Here is a 25,887-nt window from a genome sequence, read left to right as displayed (position 1 = left end):
GATTAGCCAAAGGCTTCCCCAGCTGCCTGGAGCCTTGGAGCAGCAGGTGAGCAATTACAGCCCCTTGCCTCCTCCCCACAGGCACCCAGGGCCACAGGGAGTGATTCTGCCAGCTGGCACTGGGTGGGGACGGCAGGGACAGGAACTTGCCACCTGCAGCCGCTCTGAGCAGGATCACAAAGGAGAGATGCCCCCGGCTACACAGGGTACCCAGCCCAGCCCTGCCCGCTTGGGCCCCTGCAGCCTGGCTGGTGGCCCTGGCAGGATGGGCGATGCCCAGGTGCTCTGTGCCTGCCTGGTGGAGGAGGCAGGAGGAGGTTGAAGTCCCTGGGCACTTTGTGTCTGCCCTCAGGGGTTCGGGTGTGTTCCCACGGCAACTCACAGGAGGGAAAGGCTAGGGCCTCCCTAGAGAGACAGGGCACAATGCGGGGAGGTAGGCGGACCCACAACTCCCATACCGATGAAGAGCCGGGACGTGCTCGGGGGCGTGCGTGGCCGAGCCGGGATCTGGGCTGGGAGCACAGGACCCCAAGGGCTTCTCACTCAGCCCCAGGCAGGCCAGGCCCCGATGATGTGGGACTTCTGGCCCCCAGAGGGAAGGAGAGTAAGCTTCTGTTGTTTAAACCACCCACCCTGCGGTAAATTAGTTATGGCCCCTAGGAAACTTAACATAGCTATCGAAGTACTTAAAAAGCGAGTTTGTGATCTAGTTCTGCCTGTGCTTCTTTAGTGGTGAAATGACAAGGCTCCCCAGGTCTAAGAACTCATAATTTCAACTTGGTGACAAGCACAAACGAAATTTGGAGATTTCTGCAGCAAAGGTCATGCACAAAGAAAATACTGGCGATTCCTCTGGGAGAAAAAGTCACAGGCACCACTAAAATCGTGGCTTGTTGCCAGCACACATACTCGGAAGTAATGCTGATACTCACTTTTCAGTTAAGCACGAAGGAAGCTACCCAAGTGTACAGCACTGCGGAATTCTACATTCTGGTTTAGATGGGTCCCGGGACCAGGGTCAGGGCACGTCTCCCGTTCATGCTGCATGGGTCCGGGTCCCGAGGGAGCCCCCTCTGGGGCACTCTGAAGCTTGGAACCTTGGGCAAGTACGCAAGCTGTTGAAACCTCCCCACCCCTCTGTAAGTCGGCACTCTCAGCATCTACTTTGCGGGCTGTTGTGAGCATTGCAGGGAAAAAGTATACGGAGGATTTAGCTAAATAGCAGCTTGACGAAATGTTACCTATTATCAGAGGTGCTCAACCAACACTTGTTTGGCTGAATTTTTTTTTTTTTTTTTCTCTTTGGGTGTGTGATTTAGGGCAGCATGTCCCGGGAAAGAGAGCACTTTTGACAAGCAAATGTCTGCTCTGCCAAGGAACACGGGCCAGACAGTGGGCAGACAGTGGGGGCACGGGGGACAGACGGGAAGTTTACAACCAGTGTGCTCATCTCTCGGAGCCGACTTCACTATGTTCTTTAACCTGAACCCCAATGAGCAGAGGGAGCTTCTATAAACCAGAATCCATTTTCCTCTACAGAACACACGAAGAAAAGATTTTCCAGGCGTCCTACATAACTTACTTAAGAAGACAAACTTTTCAAAGGCAATGTTGTTGTGTGTTTTGGTTACATTCAGGTAGATGCTGCTAATTACAGATGTGTGTTCTGTGCTTGTTAAAGAAATCTGGGCAGGACTGGATGCACTTGGCAAGGGCATATGATCACACAGTGTACCGGGTGGGGGTAGGGGGGACGGGTCCTGCAATAAAGCTTTTCTCATCTAGAGAGAAGACCCCTAGGGTTGCAAGGGAGCTCGCTGTTACTTAACCACTCCTTTGTTTCTTTTTCCCTTTTTTGCTGTATGAAGTTAAATCATCAGAAAATAACATATTTTGGGGTGCCTGGGTGGCTCAGTCGTTAGGTGTCTGCCTTCGGCTCAGGTCATGACCCCGGGGTCCTGGGATCGAGCCCCACATCGGGCTCCCTGCTCCGTGGAAAGCCTGCTTCTCCCTCTCCCACTCCCCCTGCCTGTGTTCCCTCTCTCGCTGTGTCTCTCTCTGTCAAATAAATAAAATCTTTATAAAAAAAAAGAAAATAACATATTTTAAAATATAGACCCAGCACTCCCACAGAAATGCCCGAATTGGGAAATAAAGGTGTGCCCTCTCTTTTCATGGGGGCTGGATAGAATAAATACACTTGGAAAATGCTTCTGGTTTTTTGTTTTTTTTTTTTTGCAAACCCAAAGTTCACCGTGCAATGCACCATGTGCAACGACTTTTTTCTCCCTTATTTTATTTTAGCAACGACTGTCATATAAGTATCTAGAAGATAAATTCCCCTTGAAACTGTCTCCCGTGTGGATAAACATGCTGCTTCTATCCACCCACCAATGAAATGAGTTCCCTTTTGGGTGTCAGAACCTTGGGGTGAATGTTTGCCTCTCTCCCTAAGTCCAAAGCCTCTCCACCTCCATTTTAGCTGTGTCGTTTACATGTGTTCAATGTTATAATAAATCCATTCTGGATGTGGGTGGGGCATACTCTATAAATAAATCCTGAACTGAGCGAGGCATCCTCGCTCCAGGGCCCCTAACAGGGGCCAGCAGCCTCCGCCCAAGCGCTGGGCAGATTCCTGCCTCAATGCCAGCCACTCCATTCCCTCCCTCCACCCCTCCCTCCACGGGGAGATCTGCTGGCCACCCGGAGCTGCCCCCTCCCCCAGGCTCCTGGCTCTCCCAACTCAGGATCAACAGCTATCACTTTTGACCCAATTAGTGGACGCCAGGCATTGCTTTGTCATGGAGAAGAGGGGATTTGGACCCAAGGATTCTGATGTCCACATCTACCTGCTTAACTTCTGTACGAGAATGGCTTTCCCATGAGTACCCTTCAGAATTTGGAGACACTACCCTGTTCCCCATAGCCTTCACTAGAAGGGACGGCGAGTAGGGTCTAAGCACTCTGTGGCCAACGCACAGGTACCAGCTGCCAGGCCAGTTCACCTGCGGCAGCCCCCACGACGGATGACTGAGCAGGCACAGCTCTGCAGCCTCTTATTTTTAAAATCACATGCACAATCCATAAATTCGTACGTTGCAAAATTTCAAACATCCTGTCCTTTTGTTCTCAATGTGATGCCTTTTTAGCTTTTATGAGTAGATCAAAAGACAGGTGGCTGGACGTAACAGTCAACTTCAGCATGGCAGTGCAATATATTTCGGTTTACTCATTTTCTTCCAAAGCTAATTATTAAGGCGAAATAAATAAACAGCAACAATGACTATAGCCAAAACCAATTGTGTTAATGGTTCCCAAATGTCCAGTTATTTAATAAACAGACATAGTCCATTTGGATGGATTGAGCCCCCGGAAGTTAACCATGCACTGTCTCCCTGGCCCCTTGCTGGTTGACAGTGGTCTACCTGTCACCCACCTATTTATGTAGACAAGTGAATGCTTTCTGCATATCCACTTAGGGACCAGACAAAAATACAAGCTGAGTAAGAAGGTAATAATAGCTTCCTCCCTTCAAAGGCTGAAAGGACAGTGACTGCAAGGCAAGGAGGAGGAGAAGCTGCTTCCCAAGGGTGGGCCGGGGGCCTGATTTGCCCCCCTCTCTCCACCTGGAACAGACTCAGAAGACAGGCCGGGCACCCCTGGCCAGCTCTGAACCACCTGGAGATGCCCCTCTGGAAACATCGCTCTTAATAACTGACTTCATGGATCTGGCTTGGTGGTCACGCCCAGTTCTGCTGGTCCAGGGGAGCACTGGGTCTCAGCCTTGGGGAGTAGGGGAGTAACGCGGCAGGATCTGTACGGCCCTCTCGGGTACGGATGGAGTGGGCACCGGCGGGGAGGAGCTTGTCAGCGACCCGCACGTTCACCAACTTCCACCCGCACCTGCACCCCCACCGAGCCTCCCCTCAGAAGCTGGGGTGGAGAGGGGTCAGCTGGAGGAAGGCCCTCCGGGAATCTCAGCGAGGCTGTTCCTGGCCCCAGAGGCACTCTGGCAGGACCCCGCATCTCTTGGCGGGCTGAACTCCGCCAGCTCCCTGTCACCGGCGCAACTTCCCAGGAGCCGGTTGGACTCGGGAGGGAGGCCCTACGTCACTCTCTCCCACAGTGCCTGCACGCTTGCTCCTTCCTCGAAACCCCTCGCTTCGGAGCCCGTGTGCTCCCCGCCCTGCGCTCCGGCCCCGGCAGGCCGCGCCACGCCTAGGCCCCAGCGCGCAGGCTCGCCACGCTTCCTACCTGGTGCGGTCGGAGCCGGGGGCATCGACGCCGGAGCCGGCCGGGCGGTGGTCCCGTAGTGGGTGCACGGCGAGCGCGGGCTGCTCAGGCGGGTTATATGGGCGCGGGGAGGGGAGGCGCCGCGGGCAGGGACGGCCGCGGGCGTTAGCGCCTTGGGCCGCCGGCCGGGCGGGAAGGCAGCGCGGGCCGCTCAGCGCGGCGGGAGGAGCGCGGGCGGCGGGGCCGGGCGGAGGCCGAGGTGGCCGCCGGCGCCCCGCCCCCCCAGCTGGCTGAGTGCAAGTCGGGGTCCTGGGCGCGCTCTGCCCCGCCTCCTTCCCGCCGCCTTTTGGCGCGCGTTGCCTCCGCGGAGCCTGCTGGGCCGCCTACCCCCGGCTGGACGCGCGCCGGGCCCCGGGGCTCTCCCGCCGACGAGATGGGACCGCTACCCTCGGCCAGCGTGAGGGCGCGGGCTAGGGCGCGCGGGAGCGAGGGCGGGCAGAGAAGCCGACTCTGCGTCCCGACGCCTTGCTTTCCCCTAGACGCCGCATTTTCCCGACACCCGGGGCTGTCCTCCCGCCCGCACCGGCGCTGGGTCCCTCCGTGCGCGGGGTGCTCAGACTCCAAGGAGCAGGGGAAGGGCCATCCTGGTCCGCGGAGTGTCCGCCCCAGTTGCCGGGAACAGGGGTAGGGGTCGCGGCCACAGAGCCGGGGGGGGGGGTGATTGGGTGGGGCCGTTTGAGCCCGGGTGGCTCCAGTGGGACTCGGAGGAGGGCGCGACGTCTACACTGTCACCGAACCGAGGTCGTGGCCCCGCCCGGCATTGCAGATCGGCGGGGACCCTCTGGGAGAGACTCTCTGACCCCAGCCCACGATCTTCCTGGGCGGAGGTTGTGTCCCTTGGACGCTAAGGAGTAACTGGTGACGCAAACACTCCCAGGTCACGGCCCGCACCCTGCTCCCTCCCCTGGCCACCGCCTGCTGGCACCGGGCGCCGGTTTCTGTTTTGCGTTCGCGCAGGTACGCGTGGGTGTCCACGGCGACACGTGGATTGTGCACTTGGAATTGCTCTCTACGCGCAGAGACCCGCCTCAGGCCGATTCTTCCCTCGGACCCGTGACATTTACTGCTCCAGGGGCCGGGACCCATGCAGGGCGGGGCTTCGGCCACAGAACCGACGCGCATGTCACTTTCGGAGAGACTCTCTGCTGCAGGCACCTGCTGTGCACCGCGTTCTGGTGCTCATGGGACCCGTTATCTGCCTCCGAACCGCCGTCCCCGGGCTTGCGTGACCCTCGCGTCAGTGTCGCCTGTGGAATTGCATGCGAGCCGGGCTGGTGCAGACCGGTTACTCCGGCCGCAAGTGTCCGCATCTCACCCGGTGCGCCTGGCTCACTTCTGCACACCTTTACTGCTCACCTCCTGGTTCCGAGGCGCGGGGGTTGCGGACACAAAGACGAATCACATACACGGATTGATTTGGCCCGGGACAGAAAAGCCTGGCACCGCCTACACGGACGCGTACACGCACCCCTACCGGTTTGTTCCGGGAAGTTGGGGGGCGTCCGCGGGGAGCAGGCCCGGGACTGTGCGCACTGAAGTGTGCGGAGGAGCCAGGCTGGGTCTGGGTTTCCAGAGGGAGGGTCGAAGGCGAGTGTCTGGGTCCGCGCGCCCCGGTAGGCTGCGGAGGCTCTGGCAGGGCCTGGCCAGGGCTGGGGGGAGCTTTCTTCGGGGGAAGGAGGACCAGGGGTTCCCGGAGGGCGAAAGGACAAGGCACTCGCAGGGGAGCGAGCAAGGGGAGCGAGCAAGGTGCGCGACGCTGACCGAGGTTCCCGGCCCAGCTCGGGCCTCCGCGCGGGTCCAAATGCAGACGGCGCCCGTGAGAAGAACCAGAGGGGCGCGCGACCCACGGCCCTGCGGAGTCAGCGTCCAAGTCATTCTCCCCAGATCTGGATGGTACCGAGGTGAGGCGAGGGCCTCGCTATAGGCAGGGTTGCCCAATGCAGCTTAAAAAAACAAAAAACAAACAAACAAAATAAAACAAAGAAAAACGAATGCGCACTTATACACCATGTATAAAATATAACATATGTATATGCACTATTACATATTCACGTACAAACGCATATTTATGTGTAAATGCACTTACATATAAGCGTATTTACATATAAGTATAAATACACATATAAATGTAAATGCAGTCACACGGGACGCCAATGTACATTTGAAATTCAGATAAGGGGGTACTTTTTTAGTATAGATATGTCCCATGCAGGTTTGGGAACATTTATCCACAAAAATGATTCGTTGTTTGTCTGAAATTCAATTTGAGCGCGCGCGCTGCGTTTTTCTGGCAACCCCAGCGGGAGGGGACCGCCTGGGCGGGAAGGAGCGCGGTGGCGCGGGACCGCGCGAACTGCAAGCCCCACAATGCCGCGCGGGCACACGGGGCCCTGATAGGCTGCGCCATGCTTCCGTCCTCCGTCACTTCCGGCCGCGGAGGTAGCGGTTGCGGCAGTCCTGGCTGCCTTGAGGTTCGCTGGACCCTGGGTCGGCGGCCGCCATGAACTTCTCTGAGGTGTTCAAGCTTTCCAGCCTGCTCTGCAAGTTCTCCCCGGACGGCAAATACCTGGTGAGCGGCCTCGGGGCTCCTGGGGAAGCAGTTCGGGGGTCCGCGGGTACGGGCCTCAACCCGGGGACCCGGGTGAATGCCTGGAACAGGTGGATGCCCAGGGCAGGGAACCCGGGCAATGGTCTTGGGCAGTGGTCCCGGGAGGATGCCCGGAGCAGGGGCCCTGGGGCAGGGGACCCGGGCTGTGGGCTTGGGCAGTGGTCCCGGGAGGATGCCCGGAGCAGGGGCCCTGGGGCAGGGGACCCGGGCAATGGTCTTGGGCAGTGGTCCCGGGAGGATGCCCGGAGCAGGGGCCCAGGGTCAGGGGACCCGGGCTGTGGGCTTGGGTAGTGGTCCCGGGAGGATGCCCGGAGCAAGGGCCCAGGGTCAGGGGACCTGGGCTGTGGTCTTGGGCAGTGGTCCTGGGAGGATGCCCGGAGCAGGGGCCCTGAAGCAGGGGACCCGGGCTGTGGTCTTGGGAGCAGGGGCCCTGGGGCAGGGGAACTGGGCAGATATACCGAGTCGGGGCTCCAGGCAGGTGACCTGGGTGGATACTAGAGCAGGGGCTTGGGGCAGGGGACTTAGGCAGTGGTCCTGGGCAGGGGACTGGGGCAGATATCCCAAACCGGGGCTCAGTGCAGGTGACCTGGGTGGATATCTGGAGCAGGGACTCAGGGCAGAGGACTTGGGCAGATGCTCCAAGCAGGAGCCCCAGGAACCAGACTTGGGCAGGTACCAGCCTCCCTGCACCTCAGTTTCCATCTGTCAGAAGCAGATAATGGCAATGCTGTCTTCACACATTTGAGGATACAAGGGTCAGCTCATTGTTATTTTGACACATAAAGGCAAATATATGATTCTGTTGGCTGTAATCTGGTGCATTAGTGCGGCTACTTTGTCTTTTCCTGCCCTCTTCACCTGCCTCTACCATATGCCAAAGAAGTGATTGAAATAATAGCAATCTGTGCCCAGATAAATGGAGTTGTCTGCACTGCTATTTATTTGAGCTGTTAGGACTTGAGCTGTTCATTACTGGGGCGATAGAATGGTGCTAAAATCAGAGTTACTCTGTACGGGAAATGTAAGTTTTGAAATAGACCAATATCATCAATGCATGTCCTCGGAATCTGGGGTGGGGGAGGCAGTAGGGGGGAGATAACTGACACTGGAAATCCATTAAGAAAAAAATCATGCCTTATAAAAGTGTACTTAGTTCTATGTATGAACTGACTGATGCTTCATGATTCTTTCTCAGACTGAGCCTTACTAACATCCCTGTTATTTGTCTAGCTCTTTGAGAATATAACTCCTTTATAGAGGTATTATTGTAAATCACATAAATTAGCATTCAGCTACAAAATACATAATGTCTTCTGCTTAAAGTTCACCCCAGAAACCTTGGTATATTTTTCAAAGTGCTCCCCATAAATTAAGTTTTTAAAAAATCATTTATGAAAATCCCAGTAAATTATAGAAAGAAAGACTGTATTACTTTGCTTTCTTTTTGTTGCTCTTTTGGCTTCTAGACTCTGGTGAAAATATGCAAGACACTTGATTATAATGTTACTGGAATCATGTTCTTCAAAGGTCTATCCTAAATCCTGAAGAAAGTAGGTCTGTGTTGCCATTTTTAATATCTTGCAACAGATTTGACATGGCTTCACAAGTATTGATACAGATATTCCATTTCATAAGGAGTTCATTGTAACTGATCACAAAGCTACAGTGTGACCCGTGTTCTAATCCGCAATTGCCCTCCCCTCTCCTTTTGACAAGGAAAACTCATGAGGCCTTTTTTTTTTTTTTTTTTAAGGATTTTATTTATTTATTTGACAGAGACAGAGACAGCGAGAGCAGGAACACAAGCAGGGGGAGTGGGAGAGGGAGAAGCAGGCTTCCTGCTGAGCCGGGAGCCCGATGTGGGACTCGATCCCAGGACCCTGGGATCATGACCTGAGCCGAAGGCAGTCGCCCAACCAACTGAGCCACCCAGGCGCCCCTCATGAGGCCTTTTTAAGGTGAAAGTTCATAGAACACAAACCAGTGATTAGTTTGATCTTGATAAGGACAAGAAGGAAGCAATTAACATTAAAAATCAGCTGTTCATTTTAAAATTGTAATATAATCTATAGTCAGCAGATAAGTAAACTCAAATTATTTGCTTAGATATGGGTATTATTAACAACCATGGCCATAAACTGTCTTCAGAAAAACAGTATTGACACTTACACATGTTCCTAGGCAGTATTCAGAATAAGGCAGTGCAGCTGTAAGAAAAATACCCCTGCTTTTCCCTCCTGTGCTGGGAAAGCGTAGTCCTCATCCCACACGTCTCCTTTGAGCCTCCAGGATACCAGCTGGGTGTCTTACAACTCAAGTCAGTTCTGGCACGATCTGCCTGGAGACCAACAGGTGGACAGCCACGGTAGCAGGCCTTCAGCTTATCCACAGACTCACCGGGCTACAAGTTCCCACATCCCCCTCTCAGGTTGGGTTAATCTGCCAGAGTGGCTCACAGAACTCAGGGAAACACTGGCTTACATTTGCCAGTGTGCCAAAACATATGATAAAGGACACAGGTGACCAGCCAGATGATGGAGAAATACATAGGACAAGGTGTGAGAGGGTCTGGGGTGCAGGAGCCTCTGTCCCCATGGGGTGGGGTGCGTCACCTTCTTTATGTGGGTGTGTTCACCAGCCTAGAAGCTCTCTGACCCCCACACTGTTGGCATTTTTACAGAGGATTCCTCATGACCAATTGTTAACTCCATTTCCAGCCCTCTCCCCTCTCTGGAGGATGGGGTGGGGCTGAAAATTCCAAGATTCTAATCATAGCTGGTATTTCTGGTGACCAGGAAACCCATGTAGAGTTGCCTCGTTAGAACAAAAGATGCTCCTATCGCCCAGGAGGTTTCAAGGGCTTCAGGTGTCCCGTGTCAGGGCCCGGGGGCAGAGACTAGTATGTATGTTCTGTTACCTCAAAGTAAGTGAGCGTTTGCAAAGCATCCTTATGTCTCAGTGGTCCTTCTCAGCGAGGACCCCGAGACCTCCCTCCTCACTTCCTATGACTTGTCTGCAGGTGCTCCAAACAGCAGAGCCCTTTGTTAGTTCACAGAAGAGCTCGTCTCATGCTGCTTCCTACTTGAGTTCTTAATGTGTAAGTAGGAAAGGCGTAGAAAATGACTTGTCTACTTTACCCTGGAACATAACAATTTTGACACATATTTTGTATATTTCAACTGTATCCTTGTGTGAACTTCTTTTCTGTTTCAAGTGGGTGATAGAGTCGGTGAACATGAGCCGTCCAGATAGAAGATGCGTCTGAAAGGAGAGAAGGAAATGGAATTCCTGGACGGAGGGGAGTGCAGATATCCTGAAGTCTCCCTTCCTTTAGATTGTAGACCATCAAGGGTCTCTTTTCCCTTTCTAGGCTTCTTGTGTCCAGTATCGCTTAGTGATCCGGGATGTGAACACCCTTCAGATCCTTCAGCTGTACACATGCCTGGACCAGATCCAGCACATCGAGTGGTCAGCGGACTCCCTGTTCATCCTGTGTGCCATGTACAAGCGGGGGCTGGTGCAGGTGCGCTGCCCGCAGGGCTCGGAGCCGGGAGGCCTTCCCAGAGGGTAGCCTGGACAGAGCGCTCGTGTTCTGTTACCCTTATAGTTTGGTGGGGAGAAAAGGGGGCAGTGTAGCTCAAAGCCAGTTTTCTCTTAAAATTATAATTGTTTTAACGGTTTAGGTACTTTCAAAACAAGAAAACACTTAGATATTCTTAATTTGTAAGCAAATAGAATTCTGTAACAGGAAGTATTCACAGACAGCTGTGTAGCAGCTTGGACATCATGGGTTTGGGGAAGCAGTAGATGTGGTGTTCTGTACAGATCTAAAGTCTCCCTACAGGAGCTCTTAGGGCTGGCAAAGGGAATAAACTGTTTAAAACTCAGCACAGTGAAGTCACATAGCAGTGTGGCTTTGTGCCGCAAGCAGGCCCCGGCCCCTCCTCAGGAAAGATTTGGAAAGATGCCCTGTGTCGTGAGCTGTGTTTTGGCTTGGTCCGTGTGCTGATCTGTTGTGGTTCTGCACTCGTGTGTGTTGCAAATGCAGGTGTGGTCCTTGGAGCAGCCGGAATGGCACTGCAGAATCGACGAGGGCTCGGCCGGGCTGGTGGCCTCGTGCTGGAGCCCCGACGGCCGCCACATTCTCAACACCACCGAGTTCCACGTAAGTGTGCAGGCACGTGGCACTGATCCCTTTCTCCTGAAATCCCCCGGTAGCGGTAAAGTGGGTGAATTTTAGAGAAAGAGGTGTGTCTTACGTCATTGGAGTGTTAGAATCGCATCGTGTAGTTACATAATCTTTTTGCCCAATTTTAAAGAAAAATAAAGCAGATTTTTAAAAAATTCTTCAATTACATTTTTAAGGATTTAAACAGTGCCTTTACTTTGACAGTAGAAGGTGAGCTTCATTGTGAACGAGCTTCCGTTTTTCCGTTCAGCTGCCTGACCTGTGACCATCAGTCACTGCTTCGCCCTTCTGTTCTTCCCACGCTGGCGCTCCCCCTGGGCCCTGGCACTGCGCCGGGGCTCCACATACAGACACGGGTGTTTGAAATCTGGTAATAAATCCTGGGACCAGTATAAGTATGCCTCATGAATGTATAAAATTAGGGAATTTGGCAAATACAAGGTGTTAGGGTAGAAGGTCTTTGGCACTGTTTGTTTCCAGTGTAGAAACATGCATGAATTAATGATGTGTCTTTGAGGGGGTGTTGTAACCCAGTGTTTGGGCCTGAAGCCCCTGAGGGCCATCTGAGGCCTGGGCTCCCAGTTGCCTAGTGCATGCATGTGGCAAGGGAGCCATGAGGACGCGGAGTGACCCTGTGGGTGTTCTCCAGTGTTTTCCGGTCTTTTTCACTTTGGCGTCATCTGGGATAAGGTTTGCATCCAGCCGTGCGGGGACGGCCGCTTCAGTCGGCCATGTGGCTTCACATGGCTGCTTCAGTTTGAAAACCTGCTTTAAATGTGGTTTCTGCTGATACAGGCTGTTGGAAAGTGAGCAGGACACAAAGGGCATTGGTTTCCCCGTGGTGCAGACGCTGACCTTTTAAAGATGCTCACAACTTGAAGTTCTCAGATATGGTGATCTGAACTATCTATGTGGTCTTGCCTGACAGTCTTCACAATTAGAATTCTTGGGGCAGAATCCAGTCTCCAGATGGGCACGTTCCATGGGCTCCTGGCCTTGTGTACATCCATATGACAAAGAAACTGTGGGCCCTTTGGATAAGATTCCAGGAGTATAAGAAGGGAAGACCGGCGTGTGCATACACATACACATGCGTGTACACACTGCTGTTTGGTTTGCATTTGTTTAAAGTTTATGTGCATGAATTCATACTCTATATTCTGTGGTGGTTCTGTTTCCCCTCAGTGGTTTTCAGTTCATCCACATGGAAGGTATGGCTCGTTCTTCCATCCCTCCTCGGAGAAATCATGCCACTCTGCTATTGCAGGGTATTCGAGGTGCTGGGACCCACCTCGTTGCTGAGAGTCTACTGTACATGTCCTGTGTTGAGATGCCCGGGCTCGGGTGTAATCTTGGGGGTTGCCTAGTTAGGGTAGATGGCATTCAACTTTCCAAAGTATTTGTATCAGGGTTTAGAATGATTACCAATCCAGCAGAGCTGTAGTGTTGTTGCATTTTGGTTTTAATTTTCATTTCTCTGTTAGTGAGGTCGAGTTCTTTCATATCTTGTTTTACACATCCATACACTCTCACACTTCATTTAAACACGTGAATCAGGGTCATGTGGAGTCCATAATGGTGTGTGGGGTGAGGTGGGGATCTTTTCCCCCACAGTGTTTATCAAGAATTGAGTTTCTTTGTATTTACAGAACATTTCTGATTTTTTTGAAAATTTTTAGTAGATTTTATTTATTTATTTATTTATTTATTTATTTATTTATTTATTTGAGAGAGAAAGCAAGCACAAGTGAGGGGAGGGCAGAGGGGGAGGGAGGGGGCGAGAGAATGCCAATCAGACCTCGCACTGAGCACGTGAGACTCGGGGCTCGATCCCATGACCCTGAGATCCTGACCTGAGCCGAAACCAAGAGCTGGACACTTAACCGACTGAGCCACCAGGCGCCCTGCACATTTCTGATTTGTATTCCTGTTCGGTTGTTGGTCCATCGATGTGCCAGTTGCACACTGTTTACGTCACTGGGGTTTGTGGTGTGTCAGCATCGGACGGGACTGGTCCGCCTTTCTTGCTCTCATTCTGTCAGGTTTTTGAACGTACTTGGGAGGCTCTGTAACTAGCTGCTCTCAGTGAGGACTGTTGTTGCGTCACAATGGCCTGAACCTGTATTGTGCATCATTGTTCTTTATCTCTCACGGATCTTCTTGCCTCACGGCCCGTGTTGGTGGCTGTTGGCGTTGCACGACCACGTTCTGGCTTGGGCTCTTGTGCTTTGTCTTTTTCAGTCCTGTTACTTTCCACTTTTCCGTGTCCTTGCCTCAGAAAAATAAACGGACAGACTTTGTCCTACATATCCACAAAGCCAGTTAACTGCCGTAAGCGGTACACCCACCCCTCAGGCGCCCGCACCGCGGGGACAGGGACGCCCGGTCGGCCCCCATGCAGGCCCCGGTGGCCACATTCTCCGTCAGCGGGACCGCGGCATGCGGGTGGCTGCCACTCGGCCCCGCGCTGTCGTCGGGGGGATCCGTGGCTCGTTCCCAGTAGCTGGGCGCCACCGTGCTGCCCGGGGACGGGCATTTGCTTTCCACCTGCCCTTGGACACACAGTTGGGCTGGTTCCCGTGTGCACCGTGATGAGCAAAGCTGCTGCGAACGCGCACACGGGAGCGTGTCTGCACACGTCTCCTCGCTCTTGGGGAGGCCCCAGGGCTGGGTGCCAGGAGGTGCCCGCAGACAGTTTTAGGAAGCTGCCAACTGGCCTCCCCCGTGCCCTTCTGCATCCTAGCCACCGACCTGGAGGTGAGAGCTCAGGTGTGCTGAGTCTCACTGACACTCGCCATTCCAGGTTTCTGCTATTAGTCTGTGCTGTGGCGTGGTGTCTCCTTGTGGCTTTAATTCGTGTTTTCACAGCGGTCACCCCCATAAGCCCTTGCGGCATGGCCACCATGCGGGCGGTCCCGCCGCCCCCTCCTGCTCACGAGTCTGCTGAGGCACAGGAGGAACTGGGTCGACCTCCCTCAGTGCTGGGGACCCCCAGCGACCCATCCAGCGCCCCCACATGAATGTGTTTCTCAGACTGCAGAGCTTCTGCAGGTCTGTTACAAGAGGAAAACTGCCATTACTTTGAAATTTCAAACTACAGTGCACTTATGTTTGACCTTGTGTCACTCACCTAATAGAAAATGAAAACCGTGGGGCACCTGGGTGGCTCAGTTGATTAAGCGACTGCCTTCGGCTCAGGTCATGATCCTGGAGTCCCGGGATCGAGTCCCACATCGGGCTCCCTGCTCGGCGGGGAGTCTGCTTCTCCCTCTGACCCTCCTCCCTCTCATGCTCTCTGTCTCTCATTCCCTCTGTCTCAAATAAATAAATAAAATCTTTAAAAAAAAAAAAAAAAAGAAAATGAAAACCGAATACCAAGAGCATGAAGTTTCACAACTGTAAACTCGGAAGAAAACATCCTTGGAACTATACTATTTTTAATTCTCCAGCAAACCGCTTACTTGGGTCACTGAGTAGGAGACCGTGGGAGCTTAAAGTGGTCTTTCGGCAGCTGCTAAATATGCTGTTTTCTTTCCCCTTTTCCTCGACAGCTGCGGATAACCGTCTGGTCCTTGTGCACAAAGTCTGTGTCTTACATCAAATATCCTAAAGCCTGTCAGCAGGGTGAGTCGGCCGAAGCTGATTTGAAAGCCATCTTTTGTAGTTTTGGTTCAGGGAGGGGGTGCCCTCTTTTATCACAGAGAATTCATGGGCAAAAGTAGCCTTGGCAGCATATCAGCGCAGAGCCAGGCTTTTTTCTCTGCACCCAGACCTGCTAATGCTTCGTCTGTGACTTCCCACGTGTGTTTCTAGAGGACAAGGACTCCCCTTTCAAGAGAGAATCAAAGGGCCTCAAAGAAGTAGGGTTTACACGTGGTCCCCTTCCCTCTGTCTGTCGTAGGACTGGGGCCCAGTTCCCTTCAGTTCATGCCTCTCCCGGGACCCTCCCCCCCACTCCAGTTCTGAACTTCGAGCCTCTAGGCCTCCTGGCAGCCAGCCGTGTGGTCTCTGTGCCCGAGAGAGTGTGGCCAGGCAGCCTCGGGAAGGTTCTGCACACCTGGCCCGCCACCGCTGGGAGCTGTGGGTGCCCGTTCCTGAGTGTGCAGTGATGTGTCTTTCATTTAATAAGCAGAATGAACCTTACATAATTTGAATATTTTTCCTTTTTTCTGTTGTCATTAGCAATTTAGAACTTTAATTTGAATGAAATGCAATTGCACGTTCATTTTTTATCTTTTTATAACTGGAATCTCAGTGTCTCTCCAGATAGCATACACATTTCTTGAGTGGAAGCAACAGGTGTTTGTGTGTTCTTCTGGCTCATGAAGTGTGAGATGTGGCCCAGGGCTTTTTTCCAGGCTCACACAGAACTGGAAAATTAACATTTTCAACCAAAGTCTATTTGCAAATTCTTACCTTAAATTTACTTCTTCCAAGTAATTAAATTCAAAAGTGAAAATAGGAAGTGTAATGACAAGCTGACTTTAAACCAGCAGAGTCCCCTACGATTGGTTTTCTAAATAACGATCCGTAGGGTGTCGTGAGGTGTAAGCTGCATTTTTCAGTGATGTTCTGTGGTTCTTCGGGGGTCCGGTTCTTCGGTTTCCTCACAGATCCCAGCCGGGCTCTGCGGGTGTATGTGGAGCAGCCCAGCCGGACGGTGGAGCCCACTGTGGGTCCCTGCGCGCTCAGCTCAGCTCCTCTGTGGGCGGCGTGGGCCTGTGCCTTCCTGCGACCTCTGCTTCCCGCTTCTCATGCCTCCTTGAAAGTGTGAGTTCTCCTCCTCGGCCCCGGACAGCAGGCCCGTTTCCTCTCGGCAGGGATTGCCTTCACCCGGGACGGCCGCTACATGGCGCTGGCCGAGCGGCGGGACTGCAAGGACCACGTGAGCGTCTTCGTCTGCAGCGACTGGCAGCTCCTGCGGGTAGGAGGCGCTCGGCGGTCCTGCGGGCGGGCGGCTGACTCGTGGGTCCCTGGCAGCTCCAGGGCACCTCGGGACAGTGTGCGGCCGCGTCATGGCCTCGCTCCAGAGGGCGGCGAATGGGCCCGCCCGGGGTGCGGGGGGCGTGATGTGCCGTGGGATTTGCGTGTGTGTTGCTGTATAAGGAGGAGTGTCTGCTCTGGGCGAGACGCCAGGGTGACAGGGTGCCGAACAGCCCGGGGTGCAGAGCCCCGCCCTGGCCGGGCTTACATCTGCGGGAGGGCAGGTGCAGAGAAGCCTCTGCAGTGGGAATGCCCATTCCATTGGAGCACCGCGGAGACCTCATCCACCGGGCATGGAGTGTTCTGGCACGATCTTGCCTGAGTTGGCCTTACAGGAGTGAGGCTGAGCCAGGCAGGAAGAGGAGGGAGAGGGGTGCGTGGGGCAGGCAGCGTGAGGGGCCGTGCTGGGCCCTGTCCTGCCTGGTGGGCTCCAGCCACGTTCTGGCTAGCCTGGGACCTCCTCAGTGCTCAGGCAGGATTTTAATTGCAGAAGGACAGAGCTGTAGATATTTTTGTCCATTTTATATAAGGAAATTAAATACTAAATGTGTTAAATAAAAACATCAATTATAAATTGTGCATTTGTTTATCTGTTTCTCCCTCTTGCCTTTGGAAGCACTTTGATACGGAGACCCAGGACCTCGCAGGGATTGAGTGGGCCCCAAATGGCTGTGTGCTGGCCGTGTGGGACACCTGTCTGGAGGTATAGAAAGGGACCAGGTAGACCCTTTGTGTTTTAAGTGCTTTGACCTGTGTTTACTTGATGCTTTGCGAATGTGGTGGCTTGGTTAGCTTCCCGGGCTCCGATGCTGAGCAGCAGTCCTTTGACCAGAAAGTCCTTAGGTTTGTGGCCAAGGTCCCCACTGTCGCCTCGGCAGGAGGGCCTGTCTTCCCTCCGACTTCCCACTCACTGTCCGAGTCCCACTGGCGGGTGTCTGTGTCCTTCCCGGGCTCAGGTCGGTGTGAGTCCCCGCAGCCGTGGTGTCTCCTCCAGTACAAGGTCCTGCTCTACTCATTGGACGGCCGGCTCTTGTCTGCCTACTGTGCCTACGAGTGGTCCCTGGGCGTCAAGTCTGTGGCCTGGAGCCCCAGCAGCCAGTTCCTGGCGGTCGGAAGCTATGACGGGAAGGTGAGGACAGAGCAGCGCACGCGGTGACCCGGGGCACAGCATGGACCGGGCTCCCACGCGCACTTTCTCTCCTCAGGTGCGCATTCTTAATCACGTGACTTGGAAAATGATCACAGAGTTTGGGCATCCAGCGACCGTGAATAATCCCAAAATAGTAAGTCTGGAATACGTGCTGCCCTCAGAGCAATATTTGGGGAAGGGAGGTAGAAAAATACCGCTTTTTCACTTTACGTATTGGTTGTGATGTAGGTACTTACATCACTAGAAACTTCTGTCACTGTAACATTTCAGAGGATTGGAAGCAGTGTCCCTGCCCTATCCCTCCCCCTCCCCAGATGACTCAGATCTGCCCCTGCTCTCGGCACAGTAACCAGGGTCTCCTGCCTGCAAGCACTGAGCATCTGGGGCTGGAGAAGCAGACCAAAAAGTACGGAGTGGGTGTCCCTGGGGCAGGCAGGGACAGGCGGCCTGCTGAGGGATCACGGGGTCAGACGCCGGGAAGAAGTGATACAGGATCTGAGGGAGAAGCTGTTCAGGCAGCGGGAACAAGAAGTGCAAAGATCCTGAGGCAGGCGCTGGGAGCGGGGGCAGCACAGCAGGGGACAGACAGACCCTGGCCTTGGGGAGCTTGCCCACGGATGAGAAACATGAGTAGAGACGGAAGGAAGGCCGGGAGGGGTACCTGGGGAAGTCAGGCTCAGGCGGAGGTCCTGAGGAAGGACTGGGCTGGAGGTGCAGGCAAGGAGGTTGTAGGAGGCCAAGTCCAAGCAGGCCGGCCATACAGGCCTGGGAGAGTGCTGCAGGCCCTTCCAGCCTGCAGCCCCAGCGCCCTCTAAAGCTGTAGGGCGGGCGGGGGCTCCGTCACCTCGGGCACAGGTCTGTCAGGCTTCAGGCCACAGATGCCCCCTCGTTCCCTGGGCCTACGTCCGTTACCTGCCACGTGGCCGGTCGCGTGATGCAGACTTGTATGCCGCCAGCACACACTGAGGGTGCTAAGAACCCCCACGAGGGAGCGGGTGTTGCTGGGCCAGCGTCTCTGTCCCGTCACCGGGAACCGCACGCCTTGCCACGAGGTCAGGCGTCACTGTTACCGGGTGCTGTCACCGCCTCTGCTCCCACCTGTCCTGAGCGGGGTGGTTGTCGTGTGTTCCAGGTTGTGTATAAGGAAGCTGAGAAGAATCCGCGGCTGGCACTGGGCCGCCTTGCCTTCCCCCCGCCCAGAGCAGCGGCCGGCCCAGCCTCCACCACGGAGAGCAAATGTGAGCGCAGAGGGCGGGGGTCATTCACTTTGTTCTCCTTTTCTTTTTTATGAGAGAATTCCACTTGTCCAGGTAGAGTTCAGATGTTCTTTTTTTTTTTTATTTGCGAGAGAGAAAGTGTGAGCACACGCACAGGGGAGGGGCAGAGGGAGAAGCAGACTCCCCGCTGAGCAGGGAGCCAGACGGGGGGCTTGAACCCAGGACCCTGAGATCATGACCTGAGCCGAAGGCAGACGCTTAACCAACCCAGCCACGCAGGCGTCCCCAGACATTGGTTTTTTTTAGGTACACACTTTCCCTTTCCTGTAACACCTCCCAGCCGTGTGCCTCCACCCGCGGATCAGGAGAGCAGGGGAAATGTTTGTTGATTGCATTGAAGCGCTGGGAATCCCAATCTGACAGCCGGTGCTCTGCGGGTGATTTCTTTAAGGAATGGTAGAGTGCCCTCGGGTCAGCCAGAGGGGTGAGAGCGGTCAGGGGCCTGGCCTGGAGCTGCCGAGCTGCTTGTGGGTCCCGGCCGCTGGCTGCGCTTCAGTCCCCGCTTCGGTTCAGCGGGCGCAGCGAGGGCGTCCCGCGGGCTTGAGGGTAGAGGGGGGCCTGGAGCAGCCAGCAGGCCGGGCGGCGTCCGCGGCCCAGCTGCGGGCCCGCACCCCCGGTGGGGCAGCCTGGACACAGCGAGCACACCTGCCTGCCTGGCCTTCGTCCTCCTCTTCCCCTTTTGCTGCTGGTTTTATGATGTTGTTTAAGGCTTTCTTGTAGAGCAGTTTGGGGCGTGCGGCGAAACGGAGTTCCCGCACGCCCCCGCCCCGATTTCAGAGCGTTTGCCCCACGCGCTGACGTGGCGTGGCTCCGTGAGGGCGGGGCGGCCGCCACGCGGTGTCGCCCACGCGCGCCCCGCGACTACCCGCAGCGTCCGCTCTTCGATGTTCCAGACGAGGTCGCCTCGGCGCCAGTGTCCTTGCAGACTTTGAAGCCCGTTGCTGACCGAGCGAACCCAAGAATCGGCGTGGGCGCGCTCGCCTTCAGCCCGGACAACTACTTCCTGGCGACGAGGAGCGGTCAGTGGCTGCGGGCCCGCGCCGGGTCCGCTCACGCTTTCCTTTGAGCCCCGGCGCCCAGACCCTGGGAGGAGGAAGCCAGGTAGCAGGCTGCCCGGGGCGCCGCGTCCCCCCGTCTGGTGCTGGGTCGCTGTGCCGCGGAAGCTTGCGGAGGCGCAGCCTGGTCGGGCAGAGCAGTCGGAGGTCGACGCTGGTAAAGAACAGGGGCGGCCGCCACCCCGGCGGGGCCCGTTTTGGACAGGTTTTCAGCAGTCGTCAGGCCTGCCTGCGGCCCTGAGCCCGGGGGCGGGGGAGGGAGTGTGGCGCCCGCGGGTCGGGGGCTGCCCTTCGTGCGCGGCGACGACGCGAGGACCCATCCACGTCTCTCCTCCTCAGACAGCGTCCCGAACGCCGTCTGGATCTGGGACATACAGAAGCTGCGACTCTTCGTGGTGCTCGAGCAGCTGTCCCCGGTGCGCTCCTTCCAGTGGGACCCCCAGCAGCCCCGGCTGGCCATCTGCACGGGAGGCAGCAAGGTGTACCTGTGGTCGCCGGCGGGCTGCGTGTCGGTGCAGGTGCCGGGGGAAGGTGAGCGCAGGGTTCTGTGTTCTCCGGGCGGCCGTAGGCGGAACCCCAGGGGTCGAGCCCGCCCCGGCTCACTGCGTCACTGCGTCACTGCCTCAAGCGTGAGGTGGGAGTCGGGAGTCGCGGTCCGTATCCTCGGGGAAACGTCACGGCCGGCCCCCGGTACGCACACCTAGCACAGTCCTGCTGCTCACAGCTTCTAGGCCATGTGAGGAGGCCCCCCGAGCTGAGAGGTGGGGCTGTAGTTGGGTCTCTCCAGGCCTGTCCTCTGCCCACGGGATGTGGGGCCACGTTCACCCTTTAATCCTCTGGCCGCCTGTCTTTGTCCAGGTGACTTTCAGGTGCTTTCTCTGTGCTGGCATTTCAGCGGGGACTCACTGGCTCTGCTCAGTAAGGACCACTTCTGTCTGTGTTTCCTGGAGACGGGGGAGAGAGTTGGCACCGCCTTTGGACGGCCCGGTGACCACACATAGGGCCTGTGTGTACCCAGGCCCGGGTGAGACCGAGGCGGGATGCCTGGCACGTGCCGGCTGTGGAGAAGGGACGGGCTTCACTGGGGAGTTGCTCTAGCTGGCCCAGAGGGAATGATTTGCTGTTATTTTTCTATAGCGTTTTTGTAAGTATGTATGGTATGAAACTAATTTTTTTTAAATAAATATTTGCTAATTCATAAAATGGCTGATGCTTGTGTTCGTGAAAGGTTTGGGTCATGGGAAGGACTCCCTCGGGTTTGTTGCAGGTTTTGGGTTCACTTTCTGATAAAGTAACTGACCCCGTTTCTCCCTCAGACAGATGTCCTGCTCTGCTCTGGAGACTCCATTCCCCATCACTGGAGGTTTCTGGAGAACGGGCTTGGGCTTCCCATGGGCTGTGTTCTGGAGTGCAGGGAGGGGAGCCCTGAGCACCGTGAGGGGTGGTGCCACATGGGGGGGAGGGGGGAATGCAGGTCCCAAGGCCGTTGGGTCAAGGTCGGCTCTGCAGGGAGTACAGCCTGGCCTTCTGTCCAGAGCAGTTCCATCCACCTCTCAATTAAGGTGCTTCTGACAGCGGCCAGGACTGAGAGGCGCCGGTGGAGGAAGTAGGATTCCAAACCTGGACTCGTCATCCTGGCTAAAGGCTAGTTTGTACACCACTATCTGGGCTTTTCTGTGAGTGAACTGTACCAGAACAGTAACTCCTTAGGATCCCGAATGTGCACAGCAAGTTGGCAGATTTACAAAGCTAACAGCTTCAAAGAAGGAACGACATCTGTTCGACTGTAAATGTCTTTACTACAAGACCAAAAACGAAGGCTCAAGACCCAGGTGGTGTGGAAGCAGCCTTTCGATTTTCATAGGCTGCTGCATTTGGAGCACATCCATGCCGACTAAAGCTACACCAGAGTTGTAAATATGGAGGAAGAAACCTGTGAGCCAGCACTTCAAGCTGGTAACCAATGCTCCCGGTCGAGCCAGCAAGCCGAGGACGGGCGGGCGCATGGGTAGCGTGCCCGGTTCCCACATGGACATGCTCTTCTGTGGGCCGCCACGGCTCAGGCGTGGTCAGGGCGACGCTGACAGCCTCCGGTCTGCGTGGGCGCTGCGGTCACCGGGCCAGGGGTTAGCAGCATAGGAGATGAGAATCTAATATGGTCCCTTTTTTTAAAAGGGCATTCTTTAAAAGCAAAGTAAGCAATCCCCATTTTAAATATGAGTATGAGAATACAAACCTAGACTAGGCATAGTTGTCATATTGTTTGCAAAGAATATCAAGGTGACTCTCAAATTAATGAATTGTCTAAAAATGACTTCCTGCAAACTTCTGGGCCTGGGAAAGATGCCAGAGGTATTAACACAATATAATTTTAGAAAAAGTGTGACTTTAGGTCAAACACATATTTACACAAAAGCAGCTGTTCATTCAGGAGCTGATGAGGCAGACTGTCTCTCCTTTAGTTCAACAGTCTGGGTTGTTTTGCATTTAGCTTTAAAAAAATGAATTAAATTTCAAAATACAAAATTTGACACCAAGTATAAAGGTATTTGCAGCTACAGGCACTGGGGTTTAGGGACCTCCCTGGGTGGAACAATCTACACGGTTGAAGTGCTAGCAGGGAGGTTCTAGTGGGATCACACGTTTATTAACATGCTAGAGTGCTGGGCTGGGAAGGACCATGAAAAGCCAAATGCAGACACTCCAGGAAAAACACGGAAACAGGTTCTAGAAGATGGAATACCGGCCAGGACAGGGACAGCTAGATTCATTTTGCTTTTTGTCTGTAGCTCCTATTACCAGATGTCCAAGATTCAGCTAGAGTATAGAATTCATTGGACTATTCTAATCACGCTCAAATTCCCGAAAGGTTAACAGCCCCAACCCTGCCAGGGGCAGCAGAGCTGGCCTGACACCCCGAGTCCCCAGATCTGCCTGTGGGCAGCGTCTAGAAGCCTATTTTGCCTCTAGTCATGGAATAACCCAATTTAGCCTCGTTGTTAATGAAGGACATCAATCCCACGTAGGTCTCAATGAGGAGGGGACGCTCCAAGACCAGCACACCGTTGGCTTGTCCCGGCAAAGGACTCTCTTTTTGGGCTTTTTTGACAGCTTGGATTAACATAGCTTTGAAGCTTTCCAACTTAAAAGAGAGAGAAAACATGTTGCTGATCAGTGATCTATACCAGGAAAAACCCCACCCATTTCTGCACCAGCCCCCGTCACTGCCCTTGGATGGGATGCCTTTCCCGCCACATCCTTGTAGTCGCTTAGCTCACCTTCTTGATGTAGTTCTCTGGACATGTCAGGCCTAGCCCTGTGCTCACGGGGACAGAGGACAAGCCTCACAGAGCCTTGCCCTCTGCAGGTCGGAGCAGTTCTGCTGTAGGGACCTACTTAATCCCTCTGCCACCCACCAGGCTAGCTAAGCAGGCCAAGGTGCACAGCTGGCAAGTGGGCCCCAGGGTGTCCCCTCCTGGTAAACTAGTACAGACTGCCCAGAGCCCTGCTGGGCCCTTCTCCGAGGCAATCATGGCTGCAAGCGGCCATGTCATAGAGCTACACTGACCAGGAGCCACTGGGCACACAGAGCTATTTCAACATGAGCTAACTAAAACTTTTAAAATTTAGAAGTTTGTTTCCCCAGTTTTACAAGAGCAGCTGAAGTGCCCCACAGCCACATGTGGCCACCGTGGTGAGCAGGGCAGACCTAGGACGTCGCCATCGTAGGCAGGTGGCGCGGCTCTTCGGCTCTTACTTGGCACAGAGAGGCTGTCTTCTCATCCGCACCAGCCATTGGATGCTCTATGAACGTGGCGTAGGGCACATTGGTGGACCAGGGGTTCCATCTGTTTATGAAGGAAGGGCGGCTCTGTTTGTCCCACTGAATGCGAATCCCAAAACCTTCTCGCCTGCAGAGAAGAAACGAAGACTTCACACGGCAGGCCCCAGCGCTCCCGGGCAGCCCAGTCAGGTATGAGGGGTGACGTTAGGAAGCTGCTCCATGGCCAAGGACAAGACCTACGACGTTTCCCAGCAGAGAAGAACTTCTGGGCTCTAAGAGTGACAGCAGTCTGGATTCACCACACACTCTGAATACGACAGACTGAACATGCTGTGTTGGTTAAGCCAATCTTTACACAGTGCAATTTAATGGGCAATGGGAAGACTCTGTAGGTGGGCTGAATACATGAATGACAGGTTTGTAACTTTAGGTCTTTTGTCCAGAAGTTCTCACTGCTAGCTGGCATTCTTTCCAGTCCCCGATCAAGCCTCTGCAGCAAAACCGTACCAGGACTGCGGAAGTCACTCAACCAAACTAAAGTCTAGACTCCTCATGTTTCACAATACTCACTTCGGCAAGTCGGCCATTAAATGTTTTCACATTTAACTTTCAGTGACATCTGTAATGAAAACAACACACTTTTTTCTGTTAAAATTCAACTAGAGCAGAGCTTGACGTGACCCATGTAATCCTTTCCTGGCCAGAGGTAAAATGCTGAGTTTGGCCCCCATCTTAAGAATGCCACGTCACGGGGCGCCTGGGTGGCTCAGTTGGTTAAGCGACTGCCTTCATCTCAGGTCATGATCCTGGAGTCCCGGGATCGAGTCCTGCATCGGGCTCCCTGCTCGGCAGGGAGTCTGCTTCTCCCTCCGACCCTCCCCCTTCTCATGCTCTCTCTCTCCATCTCATTCTCTCTCAAATAAATAAATAAATCTTTAAAAAAAAAAAAAAAAGAATGCCACGTCAGGTCTGCCTCCATAGACCAACCTCAAATTCATTTTACTACAAGCCTAATAGCTTTCTTTTTGTGCCAGTTTTCCTTTTAATGCACCTGCTGTCTGGAAGTCTCTTGCTTCTATTGATCTGAAGCTGAGGCTTTTATGTTTCCCCAAATGGCAGACCCAAGACAACCCAGAGAACTGGTTTTGGGAGGACTGACTACAGGCCCTGGTACTCGGCTCGCTGTTGAACAGACTTACTTGTTGAGCGATTTCGGGGGAAACTGGAATTCTCCGCAGGAGATGGTGTCCACCGCATTTAAGGCGATGCGGACCACCTGCTGGCACTGAAGGCTGATGAAGTCGTACTTGCAGATGAGAAGCGCCTGGTCTGTGATGAGCACCAGCCGCTCTTTCTCGTTGTTCCAGTGGTCAACCCTGTCCGCACACGGTATGAGTCACCGGGCGCGCCCCGCGCACAGGCCACCCGGCCGGTCCCCGCGCCCCCGCGCGCCCCGCTCACTCGGTCAGCAGCCACACGCCCTGGATGTCGCCGTCCTCCACCGGCCGCACCACCACGCCGATCTCCTCCACCGCCTGCTCAATGGTGCCGGGCTGCGCGGGAGGAGGGTGGGGTCACTCTCGGTCCTCCGGCATCCCCCCAACCCCAGCCCCCCCGGCCCCCCGACCGGCCCAACCGCTCCGCGGCATCCCCCGGCCCGCCTCACCCGGAACACGAAGTACTCCTTGACGCGGGCGCGGCGCGTGGGGTCGTGGATGCTGAGCGGCCACAGCGTCTGGCGCAGCGGCGTGCCCGCGCCCGGCCGCCCCCCAACCGCGCCGCCGCCCGCGCCGACCTCCTCTCCGGCCGCCAGCACCGCCGTGGGGCTCGTGCCCGCAGAGTCCACCGAGTCCCGCAGCTGCAGCATGGCCAGGCCCGCCGCTACCCGGGACCCCGACCCCAGACCTCGCCCGAAGTGGCCGCAGTCGCCGTCGCCGTCGCTACCGCCCCGGGCCCGCCTCGGCCCCGCCCCAGCGCCGGCCCCGCCCCGGCCCTGCGGGTCGCCGCGATTGGCTCGGCCTCGTCAGCCCCGCCTTAGACCCCGCCCCTGCCCGCGCCCACCGGCCCTGGCAATTGGCTCTTCGCCAGCCGTCTTCTGCGATTGGTCCTGCTCGCCTCCAGTTCACAATCGCTCCCGCCCCTCTTCGTACAGGAAGCGTACACCGCACGCACGCCCATTTCCTCTAGACGCGAGGAGGAGAGGGGGGTGGGGCCGAGGCTGGTTGCCAAGGAGACGCAGAGGATGCGCTCTGAGTCAAGTGCCAGTTACCTGTAGAGGGGGTGACTGCCCCCCACCCGCGGTCTCCGCCCCACTACCGACGCGCCCCCCGCCCGCGGTGTCCTTCCCCCCCACCTCCCCACCCCGGACGCGCCCCACGCCCGAGGTCTCCGCACCCCCATCCCCCTACCTCACTGACGCGCCCCCGCCCGCGGTCTCCGCCTCCCTCCTCCCACAGCACGCCCCCCCGAAGCGCCCTCCGCCCGCGGTCTCCGTCCCCCCCAGACTCGCCCCCCGCCCAAGGTGTCCTCCCCCGCAACCTCCCCACCC

General features: G+C 55.3%; 2 protein-coding genes across 4 annotated transcripts; one reads left to right on the top strand and one right to left on the bottom strand.

The window, feature by feature from the left end:
- The first annotated feature begins 6,706 nt into the window (after nucleotides 1-6,706).
- WRAP73 (WD repeat containing, antisense to TP73) lies at nucleotides 6,707-20,758 on the top strand. Of its 3 annotated transcripts, XM_081817330.1 has the most exons (12): nucleotides 6,707-6,862; nucleotides 10,272-10,424; nucleotides 10,950-11,066; nucleotides 14,642-14,714; nucleotides 15,911-16,014; nucleotides 16,690-16,776; nucleotides 17,068-17,202; nucleotides 17,279-17,356; nucleotides 18,356-18,461; nucleotides 19,394-19,519; nucleotides 19,895-20,086; nucleotides 20,414-20,758. In XM_081817330.1, the coding sequence occupies exons 1-12, from the start codon at nucleotides 6,794-6,796 to the stop codon at nucleotides 20,554-20,556; spliced, it is 1,383 nt and encodes a 460-aa protein (XP_081673456.1). In that variant the 5' UTR covers nucleotides 6,707-6,793; the 3' UTR covers nucleotides 20,557-20,758. The 3 variants fall into 3 exon arrangements, with proteins under 3 accessions (XP_081673456.1, XP_081673457.1, XP_081673458.1); XM_081817331.1 differs by lacking the exon at nucleotides 10,950-11,066; XM_081817332.1 differs by lacking the exons at nucleotides 10,272-10,424; nucleotides 10,950-11,066.
- Nucleotides 20,759-21,334: 576 nt separating this feature from the next.
- On the bottom strand, nucleotides 21,335-25,292 carry TPRG1L (tumor protein p63 regulated 1 like). The gene is made up of 5 exons (XM_006748173.3): nucleotides 25,006-25,292; nucleotides 24,801-24,892; nucleotides 24,539-24,715; nucleotides 23,313-23,466; nucleotides 21,335-22,697 (listed from the first exon to the last, which is right to left on the bottom strand). Exons 1-5 carry the CDS (start codon nucleotides 25,204-25,206, stop codon nucleotides 22,503-22,505), a joined length of 819 nt encoding a protein of 272 aa, XP_006748236.2. The 5' UTR covers nucleotides 25,207-25,292; the 3' UTR covers nucleotides 21,335-22,502.
- Nucleotides 25,293-25,887: the final 595 nt, after the last annotated feature.

This window comes from Leptonychotes weddellii, chromosome 4 (assembly GCF_054177405.1).
Source record: "Leptonychotes weddellii isolate Sample4059 chromosome 4, ASM5417740v2, whole genome shotgun sequence".
Lineage (NCBI taxonomy): Eukaryota > Metazoa > Chordata > Mammalia > Carnivora > Phocidae > Leptonychotes > Leptonychotes weddellii.
This window is presented reverse-complemented; position numbering and strand designations above follow the sequence as displayed.

Bases quoted from the DNA above. Each gene is read 5' to 3' on its own strand.
- WRAP73 (XM_081817330.1), top strand. From the start codon at position 6,794: ATGAACTTCTCTGAGGTGTTCAAGCTTTCCAGCCTGCTCTGCAAGTTC. The intron at 6,863-10,271 runs GTGAGCGGCCTC...TTCCCTTTCTAG, and splicing joins CCCCGGACGGCAAATACCTG to GCTTCTTGTGTCCAGTATCG. The intron at 10,425-10,949 runs GTGCGCTGCCCG...TTGCAAATGCAG, and splicing joins ACAAGCGGGGGCTGGTGCAG to GTGTGGTCCTTGGAGCAGCC.
- TPRG1L (XM_006748173.3), bottom strand. From the start codon at position 25,206: ATGCTGCAGCTGCGGGACTCGGTGGACTCTGCGGGCACGAGCCCCACG. The intron at 24,893-25,005 runs GTGAGGCGGGCC...CCTCCCGCGCAG, and splicing joins AGGAGTACTTCGTGTTCCGG to CCCGGCACCATTGAGCAGGC. The intron at 22,698-23,312 runs GTAAGAGCCGAA...CTCTCTTTTAAG, and splicing joins AGACAGCCTCTCTGTGCCAA to TTGGAAAGCTTCAAAGCTAT.